The sequence below is a fragment of the Artibeus jamaicensis genome, unplaced genomic scaffold (assembly GCF_021234435.1).
Source record: "Artibeus jamaicensis isolate MK-2021 breed Jamaican fruit bat unplaced genomic scaffold, CSHL_Jam_final scaffold_584, whole genome shotgun sequence".
Lineage (NCBI taxonomy): Eukaryota > Metazoa > Chordata > Mammalia > Chiroptera > Phyllostomidae > Artibeus > Artibeus jamaicensis.
Genome location: NW_026522048.1, coordinates 5,937,544 through 5,959,522, shown reverse-complemented (window position 1 = coordinate 5,959,522; position 21,979 = coordinate 5,937,544). Strand labels below are relative to the sequence as shown.

The following is a 21,979-nucleotide window of genomic DNA, read 5'->3' as shown; positions in this document are numbered from 1 at the left end:
TACTTGTTTAAAAGATGGAAGAACATTTAAAGTCAAAATATAATTATTTTGTGGGCTTTTCAGTGTAATAAAAATACGTAAGGTACATTCATTGAAGCAACTACAAATCTTAAGTGTCAGTAAAATAATGTAATTAATTGTATTGTAAATAAGTAGACTCTTAAATTCTATTATATAGGTTGAGATAAGGATTAGAATAAAAATTCCAGTGCCTCATTTCTTTCGACAAACGTATTGAAATATGCTTCAAGTAATTGAAATGTAAACATTTTAAATTAATGGCAGACATTTATTGCTTTTCAAGATAAAGCTTTTCTGTAACTTAAATGGATTTTATTTTCAAGTTTGTGACAACATAAATAGCTTGTAGTTTTAAAAAGTGCTGACATACTTATCTTGATTCAGTTGTGTGGGGTTTTTTCCATTGCTAGATCAGAAAATAGAACTTTATCCTGGACAGCTGAATCGAAGGCCAGCAGGGAGAGTTTGCTAAAATCTGTAAAAGAGGAAAAAATTTCAGAAGAATGGTATGTAATCTATGTTACACTAAAATATTAGGAGAATTTTTAAATGAAAGACATTTAAATTTCCAAAACAGATATTTTTTTAAGATTTCAAGAATACCTCTCTTAGGTTTTAAGGAACTGTGTATCTCTAAATTATAGATTCTGAAATAGAAATCCAAATTTGTTTTAATATAATTTAGATATGTATGTTTATATGTACAGGCATTTTATAACTATAGTCCAGATATTTGTTTTGCCTTCATTAAATTCCATCTTTTAATAGGGGCTTTAAGGATATATCTACTGCTCAGCAAATGCTGAAGAGAGCACAGAAAATGAAATCAAAGAAATTAAGGAAGAAATTAGGTGGGTAATCAAAGCTCTTTGAATAATAGCTGTGTGTTTGATATGGAAGATGAGTTCTTTTAAAATATTTTAAACAAATTGTATTTAATAAAAATGGAAATTAAATGCATAGATATGAGTATTTCTAAGGTCATAATTCTAAAATTAAACAAGAAAATTAAAGAAAAATGTTATTACATGATTTGTTATACTCTTAAATGTTATTTTCACTTTTCTCTCTTGCTTATTAATTTTGCTATTGCTTCTTCTATCTATTGTACCCTGAAAATATTCTAAGCTGATTCATTTTGGCAAAAGTTGATTTTAAAGAGCATTTGTTTCATGGGCTTATTCCTTTCTGTGTTTTTAAATTGCGTGTTTAGTCAATAAACTTTATACACTCACCAGTTTGACAAATATCAGCCATGAACACCTCCCAATTTGACATTTTAGAAATGGAGCACAGTGGCATATATCTTTCACTGTTGTGCAGGGCTTGGGAAGTGTTCCAAGGCATCTTTTCTACCACTTGCCAAGATATTCTTTAAATCATTTACTGTTCTTTGGATGACTTTAATTATGATAGTATAACAACTTAATATGTGGAGTAGTTTATAGGTGTCAAGATAAGAGATAACAGGTTATTATGATTTTTATACCTATAATTAAAACCATTTAAAATTATTTGAATATTGCATATAACTTTGCATTTACTCATAACTTAATATTTACTGAGGAACTCATAGAAGACATGTAAATAAACATTCAAAAGTTAATTTTATCTTTATTACTTTTTCTATTTATTCTTTTTGATTATCAGTTCAGTAGTAGAATTCTAAGAAATGTATGTAATATGTACTTAATTGAAAAAAACAAATGCAAATAACCAAAATATGGCTAAATAGCACTTACTAGCCATTGTATAAAGTAATTATGATTCACTTTTATATTCACAAATGTTCAACTCTCCTTTTTTGTGTTATTTTAGTGATATCTTAATTGTATCTCTTATGTTTTTGAGATAACTAATATTTTTATTGTGTACTAAAAGTTTCTCAGGTTTAAAATACTGAAATTTTAAGCATTTTTAAAGAAAATGTAAATATATGTTTCATTTGTCAACTTGCTGTGTGCCTCCCACTCACTTACTCTGAAAAACCCTGTGGGAGTTTATCAGAACTCTGTGAACTGAGCAGTAGAAGGTAGTTACCCAGAGAAATAGCAACCCAAACCCTTAACAATGGTGAGGTTTGCAGTCCTGGGGAAGTTTAAACCAGTGCAGTAAATCAGGGTGTTTGATATACTTTTTTTTATTGTTTTGATGTGTATCTCTACTCAACCATTTTATCAAAACATTATGTAAGCAGTTGTTCTGATAATAATAGAAGTTTCTGAAACTCCTGTGACAAGTTCAAGTACCAGAAGTGGCTTAAGAACTGATTCAGACAATGTTCATCAAATAATTATTATTTTTAAAATATTTACAGTTAGTCTCTGACAGTGAGGCTAAGGAAAACTTCCTTCTGTTAGAGTCATTCCCTGGAAATATATTATATATGAGTCTTTCTTACTAATTCTTATAATTGAGCAATTGTGTTTTATGTTGAATACATTTTGAATATTTATTCAAAGCATAGTAAATAATACGTTTGAGCAAAAGTTCAAATAAGGAATATATGATCATATATAAAATTTTTTGCTTCAATGGCCACAAATTAGACATAATTATTATCAGGCAAAAATTAAACCTCTTTATCTGTCACAAGGGGGCATGGTAGGATAACAAACGACAAAAAAAAGTACAACTAGACATTCAAGGTAACAACTACATCTTAAATTTAACATTTTTTTTAAAATTTAACATTTTGAGAGTGGTCATTAAGCATGACCACTGTTAGGTAAAAACCCTAAATGGTAATTGTATAATTTTCATTGGCTTTCTTTCTACTCCGATTCCATGACTTGTAAACCCAATTGCCTTTCATGACTGTGTGAGGCCCTGTATCTCTCTGTTAAATTTTTGTTTTTCTTTTGTTTTATCAAAATACCATTAGATCGAAGAAGTAAAAGATACTTCAAAAAACTAAATTCCAAAGTGTAAAACTTCATGGCACCGTAAGTCTCCCTACTCTGCTCCCTACTCCCCTTTCCCAGCCTAGACAGAGTAGAAACAGTCACAGTAAAGATTAAAGGTGGAAACCAGGAAGGAACGTACCAGGGGAAGCTTCTCCCGTTACGGTGCTTTAATATTCTACTAGGTCGAGGAGGTAACACTTATGTCCCTGTGAGCAAATTATTATGACTCCGTAACTCAGGTTTTCTTCTTAAACAATAAATCATTTTCTAGTACTTTTCTAGTTTTAAATTTAGTCAGTCTGTGTGATATGCTATTAACTTATTTGAATCTGCATAAAGTAATGGCCATCGTTTAAAATTTCACTCACTAATACGTTAAAATAATATTTTAAATATTTAAATTCTGCAACTGAATTCTGAACTGAAAAATTAACTAATGCTTTTCTAATATAAATGGAGATTTATCTTACGTGGACCACCGGCCAACTTGAAACTTTCCAGACACCAGAGGGCACCCTGCTCCATGAAACTGCTGGAGACGAACCAGTTTCTCCCTCAAAGGGAAGGTGGCAGATGGGGGGGATTCAGAGAATAAAAAATTTTAATTCAGTGGAACCTGTTAAATGCTAAATCTAACAAAGGCATAATCCTCAAGGAGACGAAGCATAAATGCATGGAGTATGGAGGCTTTAATTCGAATTTCTGCCATGAAAAATCTTAAAGCAAGTTGCTCTGTAGCAAGCACATTTTTTGTATCTTGTACATGTATTTATTAGCCATGAGATATATGAGATAACAATATTTGATTTATGATGAGAGTGAAAATTGGGCGAAAGGCATGGGGTCAGTTATTTAAAGGAAGTTTCAGGTAGGGGAATAATAAGCAGAGAACGCTGGTAAATGAAGCAGTGAGGAGCTGAGGAAGCATGCAGTGTGAGCAGCCATCAGGGGAGACTCAGTGCTGATGACTTCTGTGGGGATACATGAGCCCATCTGCTTTATGCAGAATAAGCAGGAGGAGGAAGGAGGAAGGGCAGGGGTAGAGGCAGAGAAATTGATTGGAAACCACAGGAGTAAATCTAAAATTGTAAGAAGCCACCATGACTTGTTTACTCAAGTTTGGGTTTGGGTTCTGACTGTTGCTATTCTTAGTGAGTTGTTGATATTTCCCTCATGATGGATATAGCACAAACCAAATATGAATAGCCTTGTTTTTGTGGGGTTTTTATTTGTATGTCTTTTTGTTTTTACTGTTGCCTCATGCACAAAAGTAACTTCAGAATGTTGTGATCTGTAAAATGAGCAGGTACACAGGGAACTTAGAGTTTAGCACTGCAGTCCTACGTGCAAGGTGAGAGTTGCTGGTTTATTGAAAACATGCAGGTCAGTAACCTAAAGGCAGTGAGTATAACTGGTAGCAAGGCTGAGATGAGCCAGGTGGGGAAAGAGAGTGAGTGACTTGTTTAGACATGGAACGTTCCACCGAGAGGGTGAGTTCCAAGCATAGGAATTTTGGTGAGCAGATGGTAAGAAGCTTAAGGGATAAGAATATAAGACCGAAGACATAATGTTTTTCAATATATATCATATTCATGCATTTTGAGTTTCATAATTAGATAAGAGAAAGAGCAGGCTGAAGCCAATGAGGTTACCTTATTACAAGTATACAGCCACGACTAGGAATAAGTATCACTTGGCACCTAGCACAGTGTTTTAAGAACATGTTAAGCATTCAATATTCACTGATTTTATTACCATGAATAAAATAACTTGAGACTGTGCTGGTAACAGTTATAGCCAAGAATTAAGCCAACTAGGAAATAAGACAGGATACCATTTGAATGTAAATTAATCAGTTTATAGGCTGCAGCAAAGCGATCAGGTTGCAAAATGGTAGGACAATGAAGGACTGTTAAGAGCGAAGGATCAAAGGGGAATAGTATTGACAGAACTGTGGTAAAATGAAGTTTATTGATGATTTATTTTCTTTGCCTCAGTGATTTTCAAAAGAAATTTACAAGAATTTTGATCAAATGCTACTTTCTTGTACACTCAACCAAACTATAATAAAACCCATTTAAATGGTAAGGTCCTTGAGGCCAAGACTCTGTTTGCTGCCCACTGGATTCCCAGTATCTGCTACCATGCCTGAAATGTGGTGGGTGGTCAGTAAGTAATTGATAGCCAAATCAGAAAGAGATAAGTTCCTAAATACATTTGACTGTGTGTATGCATATGATTGTGTATGTGTAGTGTAGTCATTTTAGTGGATGTTTATATATGGGAAGGCAAATTTAAATTAGTAGATAATATTTCTTATAAGATCATGAAATGTAGCTACTCACTTATAAAACATTATGTCTTCAGCCCTCACAGAAAACCTGTTTTACAAAATTGTTGTTCTTGGCACATACAGAAAATGGATAATACTCAGATTTTTCTGTGTGAAGTTAGTGAGAATTAGATAAACTAGTGAACTGAGATTAGGAATACAGAAACTAAAAAAGGATTCCACAGAGGAGGAAATACTTTCTAATGTCTAAATCAAATTATGTTGTTTAAATGAGATAATGACTATGAAGTGTCAAGTCTAGAGCCACATACATAGTACAGACTCAGTTTACTTATGTGTTTCTTTAAATTTTATAAAGATGTATTAAAATGTATTCTCCTGACCCTGGGCAAGTCATACTGGGAGATACAGAGACAAAAAAGGCAGGATAGATGTGCTATTAATGATCTCAGAGGGATTGATTTAAATGTACAAGCCTGAATTTACAAGGCAAGAAGAAGATGTCACAAGCCATGCTCTTTACTGTATCCTTATGCCCAAGCTTTCTTACTCAGTTGTCTAGTCATTGAGGGTAAGAAAAGTGTTTTGTTAACAGTGGTATTTCCAAGGACTATCAAAATCAAGTGATTTCTTCCCCCATCCAGAATTACTGTGTTTCTTGCTTATCATTATCCTTTGATATTGGAATTAATTTAAGGATCTTTTTTATTTTAATTGGTGTTCAAGTACAGTTTTCTGTCTTTTACTCCCATCCCAGCCCACCCCCACAGTGCTCTCCACCTCCCTCCCATTTCCACTGTCTCTAGTTGTTGTCCAGGTGTCCTTTATACTTGTTACTGCAAACCCTTCACCCTTTCCCCTGAAATTCCCTCCCCTCTCCCCTCTGCTCACTGTCAGCCTGTTCTCTAGTTCAGTGTCTTTGGTTATATTTTGCTTATTTGTTTGTTTGTTGTTTAGGTTCCTGTTAAAGGTGAGATCATGTGGTATTTGTCTTTCACTGCCTGGCTTATTTCACTCAGCATAATGCTTTCCAGTTCCATCCATGCTGTTGCAAAGGGTAGGAGCTCCTTCTTTCTTTCTGCTGCATAGAATTCCATTGTGTAAATGTACCATAGTTTTTGGATCCATTCATTTACTGATGGGCACCTAGGTTGCTTCCAACTCTTGGCTATTGTAAATTGTGCTGCCATGAACATTGGGGTGCATAGGTTCTTTTGGATTGGTGTTTCAGGGTTCTTACAATATAATCCTAGCAGTAAAATTGCCAGGTCAAAAGGCAGATCCATTTTTAGTTTTCTGAGAAAATTCTGTACTGTTTTCCATAGTGGTTTTACCAGTCTGCAATCACACCAACAGTGCATTAGGGTCCCCTTTCTCCACAACCTCTTCAACACTTGTTGTTTGTTGCTTCGTTTATGATGGCCGTTCTTGACTGGTATAAAGTGGCATCTCATTGTGGTTTTGCATCTCTGATAACTAGTGATGTTGAGCATCTTTTCATATGTTTTAAATCAACTTAAGGTGGTTTAATTAGAATATTTTTAGAAGGATATTGAAAGTGTAGAACTCTTTTTATCTACCCTTGATGAATAAAATTATTTTATTGACTAAATGGAACTAGACAACTTTAAATATTTTATATGTATTGACTTATTTAATCTTTTTAAAAAGATTTTATTTATTTATTTATTTTTAGAGAGAGAGGAAGGGAAGGAGAAAGAGAGGGAGAGAAACTTTAATGCGTGGTTGCCTCTCGTGCACCCCCTACTGGGGACCTGGTCTGCAACACAGGCATGTGCCCTTACTGGGAATCAAACTGGTGACACTTTGGATCACAGGCCAGCACTCAGTCCACAGAGCCACACCAGCCAGGGGAGCTTATTTAATCTTGATAATGATAGGAGGAAAGTGCTATTGTTGTCCATGTTTTACATATTAAGAAATAAAATCACAAAGATACTGTTATTTGCTCAAGGGAGTGTCAAAGTACTTATAAAGGATAAATAGGTTTTATTCCATGTGCTATGATGAGTAAAATAAAATCAATGATGGACCTATTTTCAACATATCCCACTTTATTCTATGAAGGGTTCATAATTTTTAAGAGTATAATAAATTGGAAATATTATTATTTATATTGTGATGATATGTTTGCTGGTTGCCATTAGTTGAGCAGCTATGCTTGATGCTTTACACACATTATCACATTAAATCTCACAGTAATATTATAAAGACAATATTTTTCCTTTACTTCTGTTTTTATTGTTCAAGTACAGTTGTCCCCATTTCCCCGCATCACCCTCCTCTGCCCTACCTACCTCCCACATTCAGTCCTTTCCCACCCCCAGGTTGTCTTTGTCCATGGGTCCTTTATACACATTCTTTGACTTGAGACACTTCCCCTTCTTTCCCTCATTCCACTCTCCTGCCCTTCTGGTCACTGTCACTTTGTTCTTTATTTCCATGTCTCTGATTCTATTTTGCTTGCTTATTTGTTTTGCTGATTAGGTTTCACTTACAGATGAGATCATATGGTGCTTCTCTTTCACCACCTGACTTATTTCACTTAGCACAATGCTTTCCAGTTCCATCCATACTGTTGGGAAGGGTAGCAGCTTCTTCTTTCTTTCTGCAGCATAGTATTCCATTTTGTAAATGTATCAGAGTTTTTGATTCACTCATTTACTGATGGTCACTTAGGCTGTTTCCAGCAATATATTCTTCTAGTGGACAGAGGACGAGGCAAGAGTAAGAGCAATTTATTCAGAGTCATAGAACAAGTATAACTTGGAGCTTGAATCTAACCTAGGTCCACCAAACTGTAATGTTTTTGCTCACAAAATAGATAATATAAAAAGAAAGGTAAGAAAGCCAGGAGAATGGGAGGAAAGACCAGCAGGTTATAATAAGGTAACATCATTACAGTATGTAAGCCCATGGTAACCTGTCTTTCCTGGATGACTAATGCTCCTTGCTCCCTTTGACATGTCAATATATTTTTTTGGTAATTAAATTTGATACTATGTAATAGTTATTCTATTACATATACATACATATGTACATACAAGGATTTTTTATTGTAACTGTTCATAGGTGTATTGAATATATATAGAAGCACCCAACTCTTATAATACTTTAGGTCATATATAACTATGAGATGTGCCCAAATGTTGGCCAATATTTTTCTAATATTAAGAAATAACAGTCTTTGTGAAACATATAAGCCGTGCTTAGTAAAGGTAAATTCTTACTGGTGGACTAATGGAAATCTTCAGTGTGCTCATGCTCGGGAATAACTCTGAAGGTACTATTCTGCCTTTCTAATTTGCATTCTAAAAAAATGTTACCTTAGCATTTAATTAAAATATGTATGTTAGAGTTTATGATATTTAAAATCTTAATTTTTTATTTAGGGCATTTAATTCTATTGCACTGAATATTAATAAAAAGTTCTTAAAGTCTATTTTTGTAAGAAGATGTGAGACACTAGATAAATGTACATTGACCTAAATTGTGCTTCTATGGTGACTTACAATTTATTTGTTTTTAAGATATAATTAATATACAATATTTCATTACCTTCAGGTGTAAAACTAGGTTAACCTTCTTTAATGCCTAATTTTCCACTCTTTATTCTACTCCTTAATATTTATATTTTTCTTTTCTCACAGTTCAACAATAAGCAAAAATTTTTTGTCTTAATTCAACTGACCAAATTCTTAATTTCACATTCTATAGAACCATTCATTGACAATTAAAAATAGGTTGCTAATTTACAGTCATCCTATTTATTTTGTAAAATTAATGTATTTAGAATTGTCTTGGCTATAGGATTTATACATCTTTGTTATAGAAAATACTCAATATACTAAATTAGGGCAAAGAAGCTATCAATTTATCTGTAAAGTTAATGAAAGATCATTTTCTATCTGTTCCTCATCCCAGTACTTGTCTTTCTTCCACCTCAGCTATTCCAGCTCCCCACAGTTTAGAGAGTGTGTGGTTATTCCTGTAATAATAACAGCTTTTACCTATTATGCATTTATGGAAATTTTACTTTATTTCCAGCAGAAATATGGGGAATTTAAGAAAGGGGCTAAAATAATAAACAGTGAAGCAACTCCCCAAATAAAAGTATTATGCCATAAATGTAAATTTTTTACATTATTAATATTTCTGCTTTTCATATTAAGCAGTGAGTATGTGTTTAATTAGACAACCAAGAAAATGGGAATGGTTGGTTACCTTTTCATGTTATGAATCTTCAAAAAATAGTATCAATTTTATAGTTTTCTAGAATGTGTATCATTTTTTAATATTGTCACAAAAATATATGGCTGTTTCAGAGAAGGAATGATCCAGAACTGAACTTTTGTCTTATCTTGATATTTTGTCTAGATGCCACTGTGCGCCTGGCATTATTCAAAAGCAATGAAAATAAAGTTTCTATTACAAAATCACCAGTGAAAGTACAATCCAGAAGAGATGGTTACTCTGAAGGTATGGTTTAATCACAGATAGAAAGGTAAAAAAATATAAAGATGAAAAAGGGTATTTAAAACAAAGTTTATAAATCCTCAGCAGTAATGAAGTACATACGTGAAAAATTATATATAAAATATAACTAAACAAAAATCAAAATAAGGTTCTTGGAGCTAAAATACCAGTTTCGTGTAGTGATTAATTAGCACAGTATTTTAGTATTTGTATCAATGCTTGCATAAATTAAATTCTTTGTATTTTTTGTGAAAGTCTTATAATGCTATTAAATTTTACAATGACAGATATTAGCCTATATCAATAGAAGTGATAAAATGTTGAAATGATATTCTGTTATATATACTTTACTGCCAATATATGCAAATTGAATTAAACATTCAAAATTAAACTCTGGAATTTTAAATAATTTACTATATTTGAATCTTGCCTAACCCACTTTTTAGGTGAAGCATTCTGCACATCTAAGTGGCAGATGATATTTCTGATTTCAGCATTCAGAGGAGTTATGGGCTCACATTATTAAACAAATATTAAATATAATAGAGCAGCAGGCATAACTTAAAAACAAGTTTGCCTCCTCTTTAATATTAAAATATAGTTTTACCTATACTTTTGTATGGTAATTCCTAATAGGAAAATATGAAGTCAAATATATTTGAATTGAAACGGACTATTTACAATTCTTTAACTGCACATTTTATTTTTTACTGTTGTTCATTTACAGTTGTCCTGCCTTTTTTAATCTTCTATACACTTTATTTGTTATTATTATTATTTTTAATTTTTTAATTTTATTTTAATTTTTCAAATACACTTATATTCTATACATTTTAAATCTTAAAATTTATATATTATCATAGCATGATTAAATATATATACATCTTGATTTATATTTCTATTCAGTGAATGTCTACAATTTTCTTGGTTATCTAGGGGTGAAGACATGGGGTTTAGAATTATCTTTAAAGTTTATAGTCATAAATATATACATAGAAAGATGGGTGAAGCAAGTATGGCAAATTATTGAAATTGTTGGAAGAATAAATGATGGTGTATGGAGGTTTGTTTTATTTAACTTTTTAAGATTTAAATTTTTTCATAGTACAACATTTAAAAATGTGGTCATCATGAAAAATGCCAAAATATTTACATATTACTACTTTCATGGAAAAATTTACTTACTTCAATATAAAAGAAGGCTTCAATTTTAATCAGGGTTTATCTTTTTATTACAATCTTAGCTTCATCATTTACTATTTTAAAAGAAAGAGTGGGAATTCCGCTAAAATCAATCCCAATTCCACAGATATTACCTGTTAACTAAGAGTGTTCTTACTTTAAAAAGAAAATGCCTGGGAAAAGGAATAATAAGGGCATTTTTTTGCCCTTTAACTTAGCACATACTTCAGAATCAGAAAGAGGAAATCTATTGTAACATGTGCTATTGCACTTTCTCTTTCCCTATGAAAGGTACAAATAAGTAACTAATAAGAATAGTGTGCTTGTGTGCATGGTATGTTTACTGATTTGTGTTCCTATATAAAGTATGCTAGGAATAGTTCAAATAGTGATAAAGAAGAGTGTAGAACATGAAAGATTTTCACATATGCTCTGTGATATGACATTTTTTTATTTCTCACAAGAGTATTTAGCTTTCTTTCCTACCTCAAGTATATGTGGCATTTTATTAATTTCACTATTTCATTGAATGGTCTTTATGTATGTACCAAAGAAATAGTTGTTTTAAGACATTTTTTTTAAGGAATGGGCCTGCCAAAGACAATTGTACGTGGCAGAACTTTTTTTCCTAATTAATGTGTTTATTTCTGCCCATTTTTCAAGGGGAAGAAGTGAGGCAAAGATGATTTGATCTTTGCTGGCCAGTTGAACCCCCTGTTGCCTTTAACTGCTGCTCTGCTCTCACCCACCTCCTAGACTCACACTCTTACTCGCCGCCAAGTCAACTTGCAAGTTAGCAGCTAAGCTAAAGTTAGCCTCCCAGGAGAGGACACATTTTAAAATCAGGTCTATTGAGATAAAATTAACATTGTATAAAATGTACCCATTTTGAGTGCAATTCAATGAATTTTGATATATTTATGTTACATCACCACTAGCACAACCTAATTTAGAACATTGGAACAGCTTTTTATTTTCTTAAAAAGTTCAAATAAAAGTAATAGTTGGGCATCTTACCTTCCATAAATGAGGAAGATCAGAATTAAATTTTGCTGGAGGGTTAGGGTTAGGCTATATATAATATCTTTATATTTTGTCATATCCATAAATGATACATGATTAAGAGTCTGAGGACTTTACAGATTTGACATTGGTTTACTTGGTCTATTTATTTATAGTATTTATATTTATTTAGTGTTAGGTACCTTTCTTAATTTATCCTTTACTGCCATAATCCCTCTTTTGGTTTTACTATCTGATTTTGCCTTGGCATTTGATTTTTGATTTATCACTTTCATGTTTATTACTTTGAAGATCTCCCACTATATTTCCTTTTGGAGGGAGAGACTCAAATGTTCCATTCAGAACCTTGGCCTACTCTTCAACTACTCTCACTGATATAAGAACACAAATAACCTAACTGATGTAAGTGTATATTCTCGAGTTAGTCTAACACAGTTTGAATCGTGATTCTACCATTTATTGACTATCCAATTTTGGAGACATTATGTAAACCTCTTATTTGTTGGGGGAAACTTTACACACAAGTCCCCCCTGTCCACCACGGATGAAAATAAAACTACCAAGACATGATCTGCTTGAGGAGGAGAAGTGGTCAGTCTCTCAAAGGAGAAGGCCCAAGAGTCCCTTCCTCAACGGCTTTTATTAGGTTGTAATACACAGGAATACAGGTAAAGCTCATCAATCAATGTCAGGTGGCAAGGATCAAACAGTAGCTAACATTTCAAAGAAATCTGAGGGCTTAGTCTGAGTCAGTGTCTGTCAGGTTGCAAAAACTTTGGGAGACATACTCATTTCCTGCTTGGACCCTTAACATATGAATGAAAACACTCTTAGCAAAGCAGGCTTCACAGGACTTTACAAATTCTTTCTTATGTCTGATCACCCCGGAACCCACTATAGCTGGCAAAGGGCTGCACCACCTTCCCCATCATAGGTTTTTAGGCTTAAGGGGATTAGAGCCAGGAAGCACTTCTCCCAGATGGAAATGGGGACTCAGGCTATGTTAGAATAGCTGGGGAGTGAGGGTCCATCACCCCATCTTTGCTGCAGCCCCCTGAGTCCTTCCTTGAGGGCCTCCCAAGTGATTGAGTCTGGCTTAGGTTGCCCCTCCTCTGAGGGGTCGTACCTGTCATTGACTAACTGACCAAACGCTGGGGGGCCAGAGATGGATGAAGCAGAAGCAGTGCTGCTGCCAGAGATAAGCTTTGTCTCCTTAGTGGCTCACAGTCCGAAGGTCGCTCACTCAGCCTTATCCACGGGGGGTGATTACAACACCTGAAACCAGGCAGAGTGGTTCCCAACACTTATTTAGCACTTTTCTTCCACCTGTATAATCAGATGTTAACAATACCTAGTTGTTGAGGATTACATGAGATTTATTTGCTCAATGCCTGCAACTCACCATATAAACACATAGTAAGTGCTTAAAACTTTTAATCATTAACAAGTCACTTAAAAGTCTAGTTTTATCTTTTTTTATTAATTGCAATTAGTAGTGTTTACTGTGTTTTTTGCTAAGTACTATGCTGAGTTTTACTTAACTCTCAGATTCACTCTTCCTAGGAATTCTGAAAATGTATTGTAACTCTCAACATCTTAAAGATGAGGAAACTGATTCTAGAGTTTGATAAGTGAATTGTCCCAAGTCAGACACAGAGTAAATAAATGGCTGAGGGAAACAGGGATGACTTCTGTATCAAAACAAAGGTAGCACAAACCAAACAAAATGCAGATAGGAGAGCAAATGTTCTTAGGCAACCCTGAAATGTGTATAAACCTAAAATACTTAAGAAGATAATAAAGACTAATTATTAAATTAGGCAAAACTCTGGGAGAATAATTATCTTTTCTTTATTTCTCATAGCTTGCACTAATATAAATTTAAAAACAGTTTAGGCCCTGGCTGGTGTAGCTCAGTGGATTGAGCGTGGGCTGGGAGCCAAAGGGTGGCCAGTTCGATTCCCAGTCAGGGCACATGCCTGGGTTGCAGGCCAAGTCCCCCAGTGGGGGTGCATGAAAGGCAGCCATATATTGATGTTTCTCTCCTTCTCTTTCTCCCTCCCTCTCCCTCTAAAAAATAAATAAATAAAATATTTTAAAAAAAACAGTATAGTACCAACATGATAAAAATCTGATCTGTGTCTTTTATTAACTGATGTGTAAACTAATATTATTATGATAACCTAACATTATTAAGCACCTAACTACTAGACTGTAAATAAAGAATATTTTCAATCACCTATTTTAATTTTCAGTTAGATGAAAATGTCTCCACACAGCTCAAAAGTATACACTGTATTTTGGCTTCATTTATTCCTCTTTTTTATTTATATATAAATTAAATATCTTTCTTGCCCTAATCTACTGAATTTTTTTAATTTGATATTTCTAAAGCCAATGTCAAATTCAGACTTCTGGCTTTGGACAAGGACAGAAGCTAGGCAAGCCAACAACAACCAAAAATTGGATCTGACCCAACAATCGTCTCAGAGAGGAAGGTTTAGTCCTAGCCTCTGCATTCCCTGGGACAATTTTACTTGGTTTTATTTTATTTTGTCATTTTATTGTTGTTCAAGTACAGTTTTCTGCCTTTTCCTCCCACCCCTTCCCACTACCCCAGCCCTACCCAAGTTCCTCCACCTTTTCATTTCCACCCCTCTCCTTGTTATTGTCCACATGTCCTTTATAATCGCTCCGACTTGGTTTTAAAGCCAAGTTTTCTAAATTTTCAGTCTGGTGCTGTCGTCACTAACATGCTTCCTATTTCTCCTCCTATAAAATGTAAGATGAACACACAACATATGTCCATGTACAACATCGATGTTCAAATATTTTTTATTACATTTTTGAGTATTGAAGACATTAAAAGACCTTCAGTTTCTATAACTTTACTTCAGAGCATTTCTAATCAAACCATCTTTTGTGGTATTTTTTACAATATGATTACACACATTTTTCTCCACCTTTCTCTTTTTCAATACAAGCTTAGAGCACAGAGTCACATTATATAGATTGTTTTAAAATGTCTTATATTTTCATTGCTGTATAGAATAATTGCTAATAGTCTCAACATGACTATGTATAGGAGCAGGCAGAATAGTAAATGGCACAGTGCTATGCAATCAGAGAATACCTGAAGTCATGCTCTTTAGAAGAGGTGCACATAATCATTTGTACTGAGAAAGTCTCAATATTAGACAAAGTAGATATGGATATGAACATTTATAAACTGTGGTCTGTTCATCATTATCTCAGTTTCCAAACTTCACTGTGCTTTGAATTACTATTTTCCTACGAAATTTTCAGCTCCATGTATCCCCTTAGTATTATGGCCCTTAGCATAATGCTTAATGTATAGTCAATGCTTAATAGATATTTTGTAATGAATAAATTAAAACACAAAGGACCCTACCCAGAAGTAACTTCAAATATAGATGGTGATGTAACATGCTTATATAATGTCTTTGAATGTACTGATTCCTTTGACAGAGTAGACTCACTGTCCTATACATTGTAGAAAATATCTTCACTTGGCTAATTCCTATCATCTCAGGCATTAATCCCTTAGAATTTTTTTTCTGATTCTAGCTTGAAACACCACTCCCTGTGTTTTCATGGTATCATGAATAAGCTTTTATCTACCATATAAATTAATGTAATTTGATATAATTCGATAGTTTCTTTTCTCTTTCCTGCCACATACCATTGAACTAGGAATTTTTCTAAGTGCTTTTTCTATAATAACTAATTAAATTCTCACAACAACCTTTGGAGATGAGAGAGAAAATGTATTTATTTTTAGAAAAGTGAAAATTTGCCTGCACTAAGTAGGAATTAAAGATCGACTAGCAAAATTTTGTTGTCTAACTTTTATGATTTTTTTTTATATCTCAACTTGACTAAGAGAGAAAAAAAAAGCCTGAATAGAGTTAATAGAAAAATAAATAAAATGGAAATGTATCTTGAAAGTACAACTTAGAGATAGTTGAAGATCAAGACCCACATTTTAACTTCTGTTTTAAAAATTTTAATATGGTAGCTTTTTACATAGCAGTGTTCCCAAAATATTCACATGGCCTTCCATTGAACTTAGAACAAAAGTCCCACCTCATGGCCCACCAACTGTAAATGGCAGACCCCCTTTCTGTTCCTCAAATATGATAAGCTCTTTCTTAATTTGCAGCATTTTTCTTCATCTTTCTGCCTAGAAACTCTGCCCTCCACGCTTTGCACAACGTGTCCACTCATTGCTTAGTTTGCATTTGCAGGACCATGAAAGGGCTTTCCCTTACAGTAAATCCTAAAGCAGCACTTTCCTCTCTAGCCAATAGCCTTCAATAAATGAATAAGGAATAAAATCTTCAATAAATGAATAAGAAAGAAAATAAATCTATAAGATATGCTTATAATTAAAATGTTTTACATGCGGTTCAGGCATGATGATATCATTTGTCATTTACATTTTCTATAGGAAAAATATTATTAGGGAATTTTGTCCAGTAAAGCATAAAACTGTAATTTAAAAAGTTATTTATCTATGCACAAGGGGGACACAGGGAATGACAATCTAGATTCAAAGAGTAGGCTACTCTTCTTCATTTACATCATTTATAAGTTGTATTTCCAAATTTCCCCCCAAATTCAGCCATAATAGATTATCCATACTTTATTACAAAGTGTATATATACATATATCATATATCTTATATACATAAGATTTATGTGTTATATATGTGTATAAAATTGACAAGTATATAAAATTGACATATATACACTTTATATATTCTTCTGTATATGTGGATATATACATATATGCAGATGTAGATATATGCTGTATATATAGTTAAGCTAAAAATGAAAAGGGATTTTAGACCTGTTAGTTTTTTGAAATGGACCATGAGTACTCTGAGAAGTATTATTAGTTTATTATTCATTTAAAAAATAAAAGAGAACTTCCCCTTCTGATAATAGAACTATGTAACTCAGAACAACCCTCCTCCAGAGAACTACAAATGTTTGAAATTCATTTTTTTAAATGCAGTTGAATTCATTGAAGAATTAATATGTAAATAAAGAATTGTGAGTCAAGAAGGAATCCAGAAATCTAAGAAGCTGAAGAAAGCTTTTGTAAGGTGAAATGGAACTAGACTCTCTATTAGCCTTTTACCAGTAATCATCATAAACCATCTCCAATAAAAGTAACAAGCTTCAAATTACCTCTATACTTCTTTCTATACAATATTTGGCACACAATAAAAAATCAATAGGCTTAGACAATATACCATATGATCTCACCTTTGACAGGAAGCTAAAGAATAAAACAAACAAGCAAACAGAATAAAAACAAAGACACTGAATAGAGAACAAGTGGGCAGCGACCAGAGGGGAGAGGGAAGGGAATTTAAGGGGAAAAAGGGGGAGGGATTTTGAGGAACAAGTATGAAAGACACAGGGATGAGGACTGGGGGAGGGGAAATTGGAGGGAGGGGGAGACAGGGCAGGGGCTGGGATGGGAGAAATAGATAAAAAAATGTACTTGAAAAGTAACTAAATAAAATTTATTAGAAAAAAAAAATAAATAGGCTTAGGAGGAGATAAGTTAGCATCACTGACCACCGTAAAAATCAATAGAAAATAGAAATAGAGCCCTGGCTGGTGTGGCTCTGTGGACTGAATGCTGGCCTATGAACTGAAGGATCACTGGTTTGATTTTCATTCAGGACACATGCCTGAGTTGCGGGCCAGGTCCCTGGTTGAGGATGTGCAAGAGGCAACCAGTTGATGTGTCTCTCACACACTGATGTTTCTCTCCTTCTCTTTCTTTGTCCCTTCCCATCTCTCTAAGAATGAATGAATGAATGAAAAAATAAATAAATAAAATAGAAATAGAGTCAACAAGATTACAGATATCAGAGAATTTAAAGGAAATATGTGTTTTTAATGTTGGGGTTATGGAAGAGGAAATTAAGATTTCAATAAGATTTTTTTATTCTTGGTAATCTTTTTTAATTTATGTACTTTAAATATATTTTTTATATTTTTATTACAGTTGACACGCAACATTATATTAATTTCAGGTGTATAACCCAGTGATCAGACATAATATAACTTAGTAAATGATCATCCTGATAAATCTAGTACCCATCTAACTCCATATAAAAGTTATTATAATATTATTGATGATATTCTCTTTGCTATAATTTACACTCCTGTGATTATTCTGTAACTACCAATTTGTACTTCTTAATCTTTTCATCTTTTTCACCAGTTCCCCCAAATTCCTCCCTCCCCCATATCTGGCTACCATCAAAATATTCTCTGTATCTATGAGTCTGTTTCTGTTCCTACTTGTTTATTTTGATTTTAAATATCACTTGGTGATAGTTATATATGTATTGTTATTTTATTATTCGTATTTTTTATTCTTTTTCTTCTTCTAAAGATGATATTAACATTTCAAAAGATACTGGTTTGGTGGTGATGAACTCTTTTAGCATTTTTTTTTTTGTCTGGGAAGCTCTTTATATGTGCATCAATTCTAAATGACAGATTTGCTGAGTAAAATAATCTTAGTTGTAGATCCTTGCTTTTCATTACTTTGATTATTTCTTGCCTATCCTTTCTGGCCTGCACAATTTTTGTCGTGATATCCGTTTACAGTCTTATGGAAGCTCCCTTCTAGGTAACTAACTGCTTTTTTTTTTTGCTGCTTCTTTGTCTTTGACCTTTGGCATTTTAGTTATGATGTGTCTTGGCATGGGCCTCTTTGGGTTCATCTTATGTAGGACTCTCTGCACTTCCTGGACTTGTGTGTCTATTTCCTTTACCAGGTTAGGGAAGCTTTTTATCATTACTTGTTTACATAGGTTTTCAAGTCCTTGCTCTCTTTCTTCTCCTCCTTGTGTCCCCATATGTGAATGCTGATATGCTTGAAGTTCTCCCAGAAGCACCTTACACTATCCTCATTTTTAAAAAAATTATTTTTGCTTTTCTAATTGGGTATTTTCTGCTTTCTTATATTCCAAATCTCTAATTTGATCCTTCTGATTTATCTACTCCACTGTTGATTCTCTGCTATGTATTCTTAATTTCAGTTCATGTTTCTTACTTAGTTACTTTTTATGTTTTCTACTTCAGTTTTTATGTCTCCTGTCTCCTTGTTGAAATTCTCACTAAATTCATCTCCTTCTGCCATAAATTCATTGAGCATCCTTATAACCAGTGTTTTATTCTCTTTATCTACTAGACTATTTGTCTCCATTTTGTTTAGTTCTTTTTCTGGAGTTCTTTTTTTCTTATTCTTTCACTTGAGATAAATGTCTTTGTCTACTTATTTTGTCAATGTCCTTATGTTAGTTTCTATGTATTAAGTAGACCTGCTCCATTTCCTGGGCTTGGTAGAGTGGCTAGTGAGCCTTCCCAGAGGTGCAGGCCAAATTCATGCCACCTATGATCTGCCTTGGGCCAGCACCAGCATAAGCTGCAAAACAATTTGCAAGTGGCTGTTACTTGTGCTGGGATTGGTGGTACCCAGGAAAGGCTAAGCTGTGGAACAAGGCCAACTGCCACTGGTGTGAGGCCTGGGGCCACTTAGCAAGAAATACAGGGCATGCTGAGACCATATGCTGCTTGTTTTATAGTCTTTAAGAAAGTCTGAAGCATAAGCCGAGACAGACCATTTGTATGGAAAGCCACTGGAAACAGCTTGTGGGATGGCAGAGAACCACCAGGGCTGAATGAAAACTTACGCAGGTTAATGGAGACTCATATATGGCACATGATTGCCAGCTCTGTCTAGGGAGGGCTCAGAAAAGGAACAATGGCCTCTGCTATTCTTCTGTCTGGGAGAAAGCTGCTCATCCAGCTCTGGCCCTGATACCATACACTTTAGTCCTTCCCTGTATGTCCCTGGTGCCTTTTGAGCTACTTCCCTGGTGATGGAGCTCTAAGAGAGTGAGACCAAGTAAGTCTGTGTGAGGGTGCTTTAAGAGAAATACCAAGGACTTCAGAAGTTTTCTGTCTTACTAAGCCACAGTCTTCACTGGTTTTTGCAGCCTGAAGGTATGAAGACTTCTCTTCCTGGCACTGGAACCTTGGGCTGGAGGTTCTGGTGTGAGTCTGGGGCCCCTTGTCGCTCAGGGGTGACCTCTGCAGCCAAGATATTCTAATTTTGTCCAATTTTTATCTGCCACACATGGGTGTAGGACATTTGTGTCTCCACCCCTCCTAGAAGTCTTGATATGGCCTCTTCTTTATATTATTAGTTGTAGGCAATATAAGGTTACATGGAGAAGGTGCCCTTCTAAAAGCCAAGGAGAGAGGCCTCAGGAGAGACTAAACTTGCTACCACCTTGATCTTGGACTTCCAGCCTTCATAAATGAGAGGAAATAATTGTTTGTTGTTTAAGCTCCCAGTCTGTTGGACTGTGTTATGTCAGCCCAAAGGTAACTATGAAGATATCAATGAAATGATATCTTCAAAGTGCTAAAAAAAAAAAGTCCCACCATAAAAGTGTCCAACAAAACTTTGTTCTTCAAAAATCAGAGCAAAGCACTCTTGCCACTCAGCTCCCCAGCTGCTGCTTCTCTATAGAACTACAAAGAAGGAATAGGAGGACACCTGGATTCCTGAGTCAAAGCTTCACAGAGAAAGCAGGGAAGATAAGTGGTTCCAGAGAAAGAACATGATACATTTTCTTTTTCTGTGTTGTTTCTTGCCCCAGGAAGAAACTTCTGTTCCTATCTGCATCATGTGCCCAAGTACTTCCTACTTAGACTATGTATATATCTGGGATAGCAAATAATGCTGTCAAGGTCTCAGAGAATTATGACAAAGCATTATAAAGTTCATCATCATGGAAATTATTCTTCTCTGTAAAGAAGGATAAATAACAAAATAACAAGATAACAAAATAACAATGGATCTGGACTGAGATGACTTAGGTTTGAATCTTGTACATAGAGACACTAGCTATATAATCTATGCCTTGATTTTCTCAACTGTAATTGGAAACAACAGTCTTTTTTAAATTTAAAAAAAATTTTGTTTAATTGTTTTTCAAGTACAGTTATCTGTCTTTTACTCCCATCCCAGCCCATCCCCCCAGTGCTCCCCACCTCCCTCCCATTTCCACCCCCCCTAGTTATTGTCCATGTGTCCTTTATAGTAGTTCCTGTAAACCTTTCCCCTTTTCCCCCTGAAATTCCCTCTCCTCTACCCTCTGGTCACTGTCTGCCTGTTCTCTATTTCAGTGTCTTTGGTTACATTTTGCTTGCTTGTTTGTTTTGTTGTTTAGCTTCCTATTAAAGGTGAGATCATATGGCATTTGTCTTTCAATGCCTGGCTTATTTCACTCAGCATAATGCTTTCCAGTTCCATCCACGCTGTTGCAAAGGGTAGGAGCTCCTTATTTCTTTCTGCTGCATAAAATTCCATTGTGTATATGTACCATAGTTTTAAATGAATGGATCAAAAAACTATGGAAACAACCGTCTTTATTCATTATGATATTTGAAAATAAAGTCATAATCTCAGCATTTCCAAATAAAGATGATAGGTGTTAAAACCCTAAAATACTAAAACTTAAGTGGAGATATATTAAGACACTAACAAATATAGGGATATTAGGAAGGAGCAACAGCAAGAGAATTTTTAGTATATAAAATAAAATATGAGTAACAATCATAAAGCAAAATCTTAAACCAACAAAGAAATATGAGAGCTATCAGAGGTCCAGCCCAGATGGAGGTGTGGGTAGAAACCCTTCATGTCTCCACACAACCAAAATGAGAATAACAACTGATCTAATATCAATAAACAACCAGAATTGCCAGAAAATCAAACTTCATGGAACTCCAACAATGAAGAAATGAAAGAAAAAGTCAACCAGAACAACCAAACCAGCAAGAACCTGTGGCGAGGGTGGGGCCAGATGTGAAAAACCACAGCGAGGCCACAGACCGTGGAGGGTGGGGTTGGCTGAAGGCAAAACTGAGAAGAAGAACTGACTGTGGACTATGGCAGGGGTTGCTGAGGTGGGAGAAACTCGCAGTCTCAC

General features: G+C 34.4%; 1 protein-coding gene across 1 annotated transcript in view; it reads left to right on the top strand.

The window, feature by feature from the left end:
- Positions 1-21,979, top strand: part of LRRIQ1 (leucine rich repeats and IQ motif containing 1) — a 216,455-nt gene that overhangs the window by 118,496 nt on the left and 75,980 nt on the right. The window contains exons 20-22 of the mRNA XM_037167657.2: positions 432-527; positions 790-872; positions 9,619-9,720. Coding sequence (XP_037023552.2) covers positions 432-527; positions 790-872; positions 9,619-9,720 — 281 coding nt within the window. The remainder of the gene's footprint in view (positions 1-431; positions 528-789; positions 873-9,618; positions 9,721-21,979) is intronic.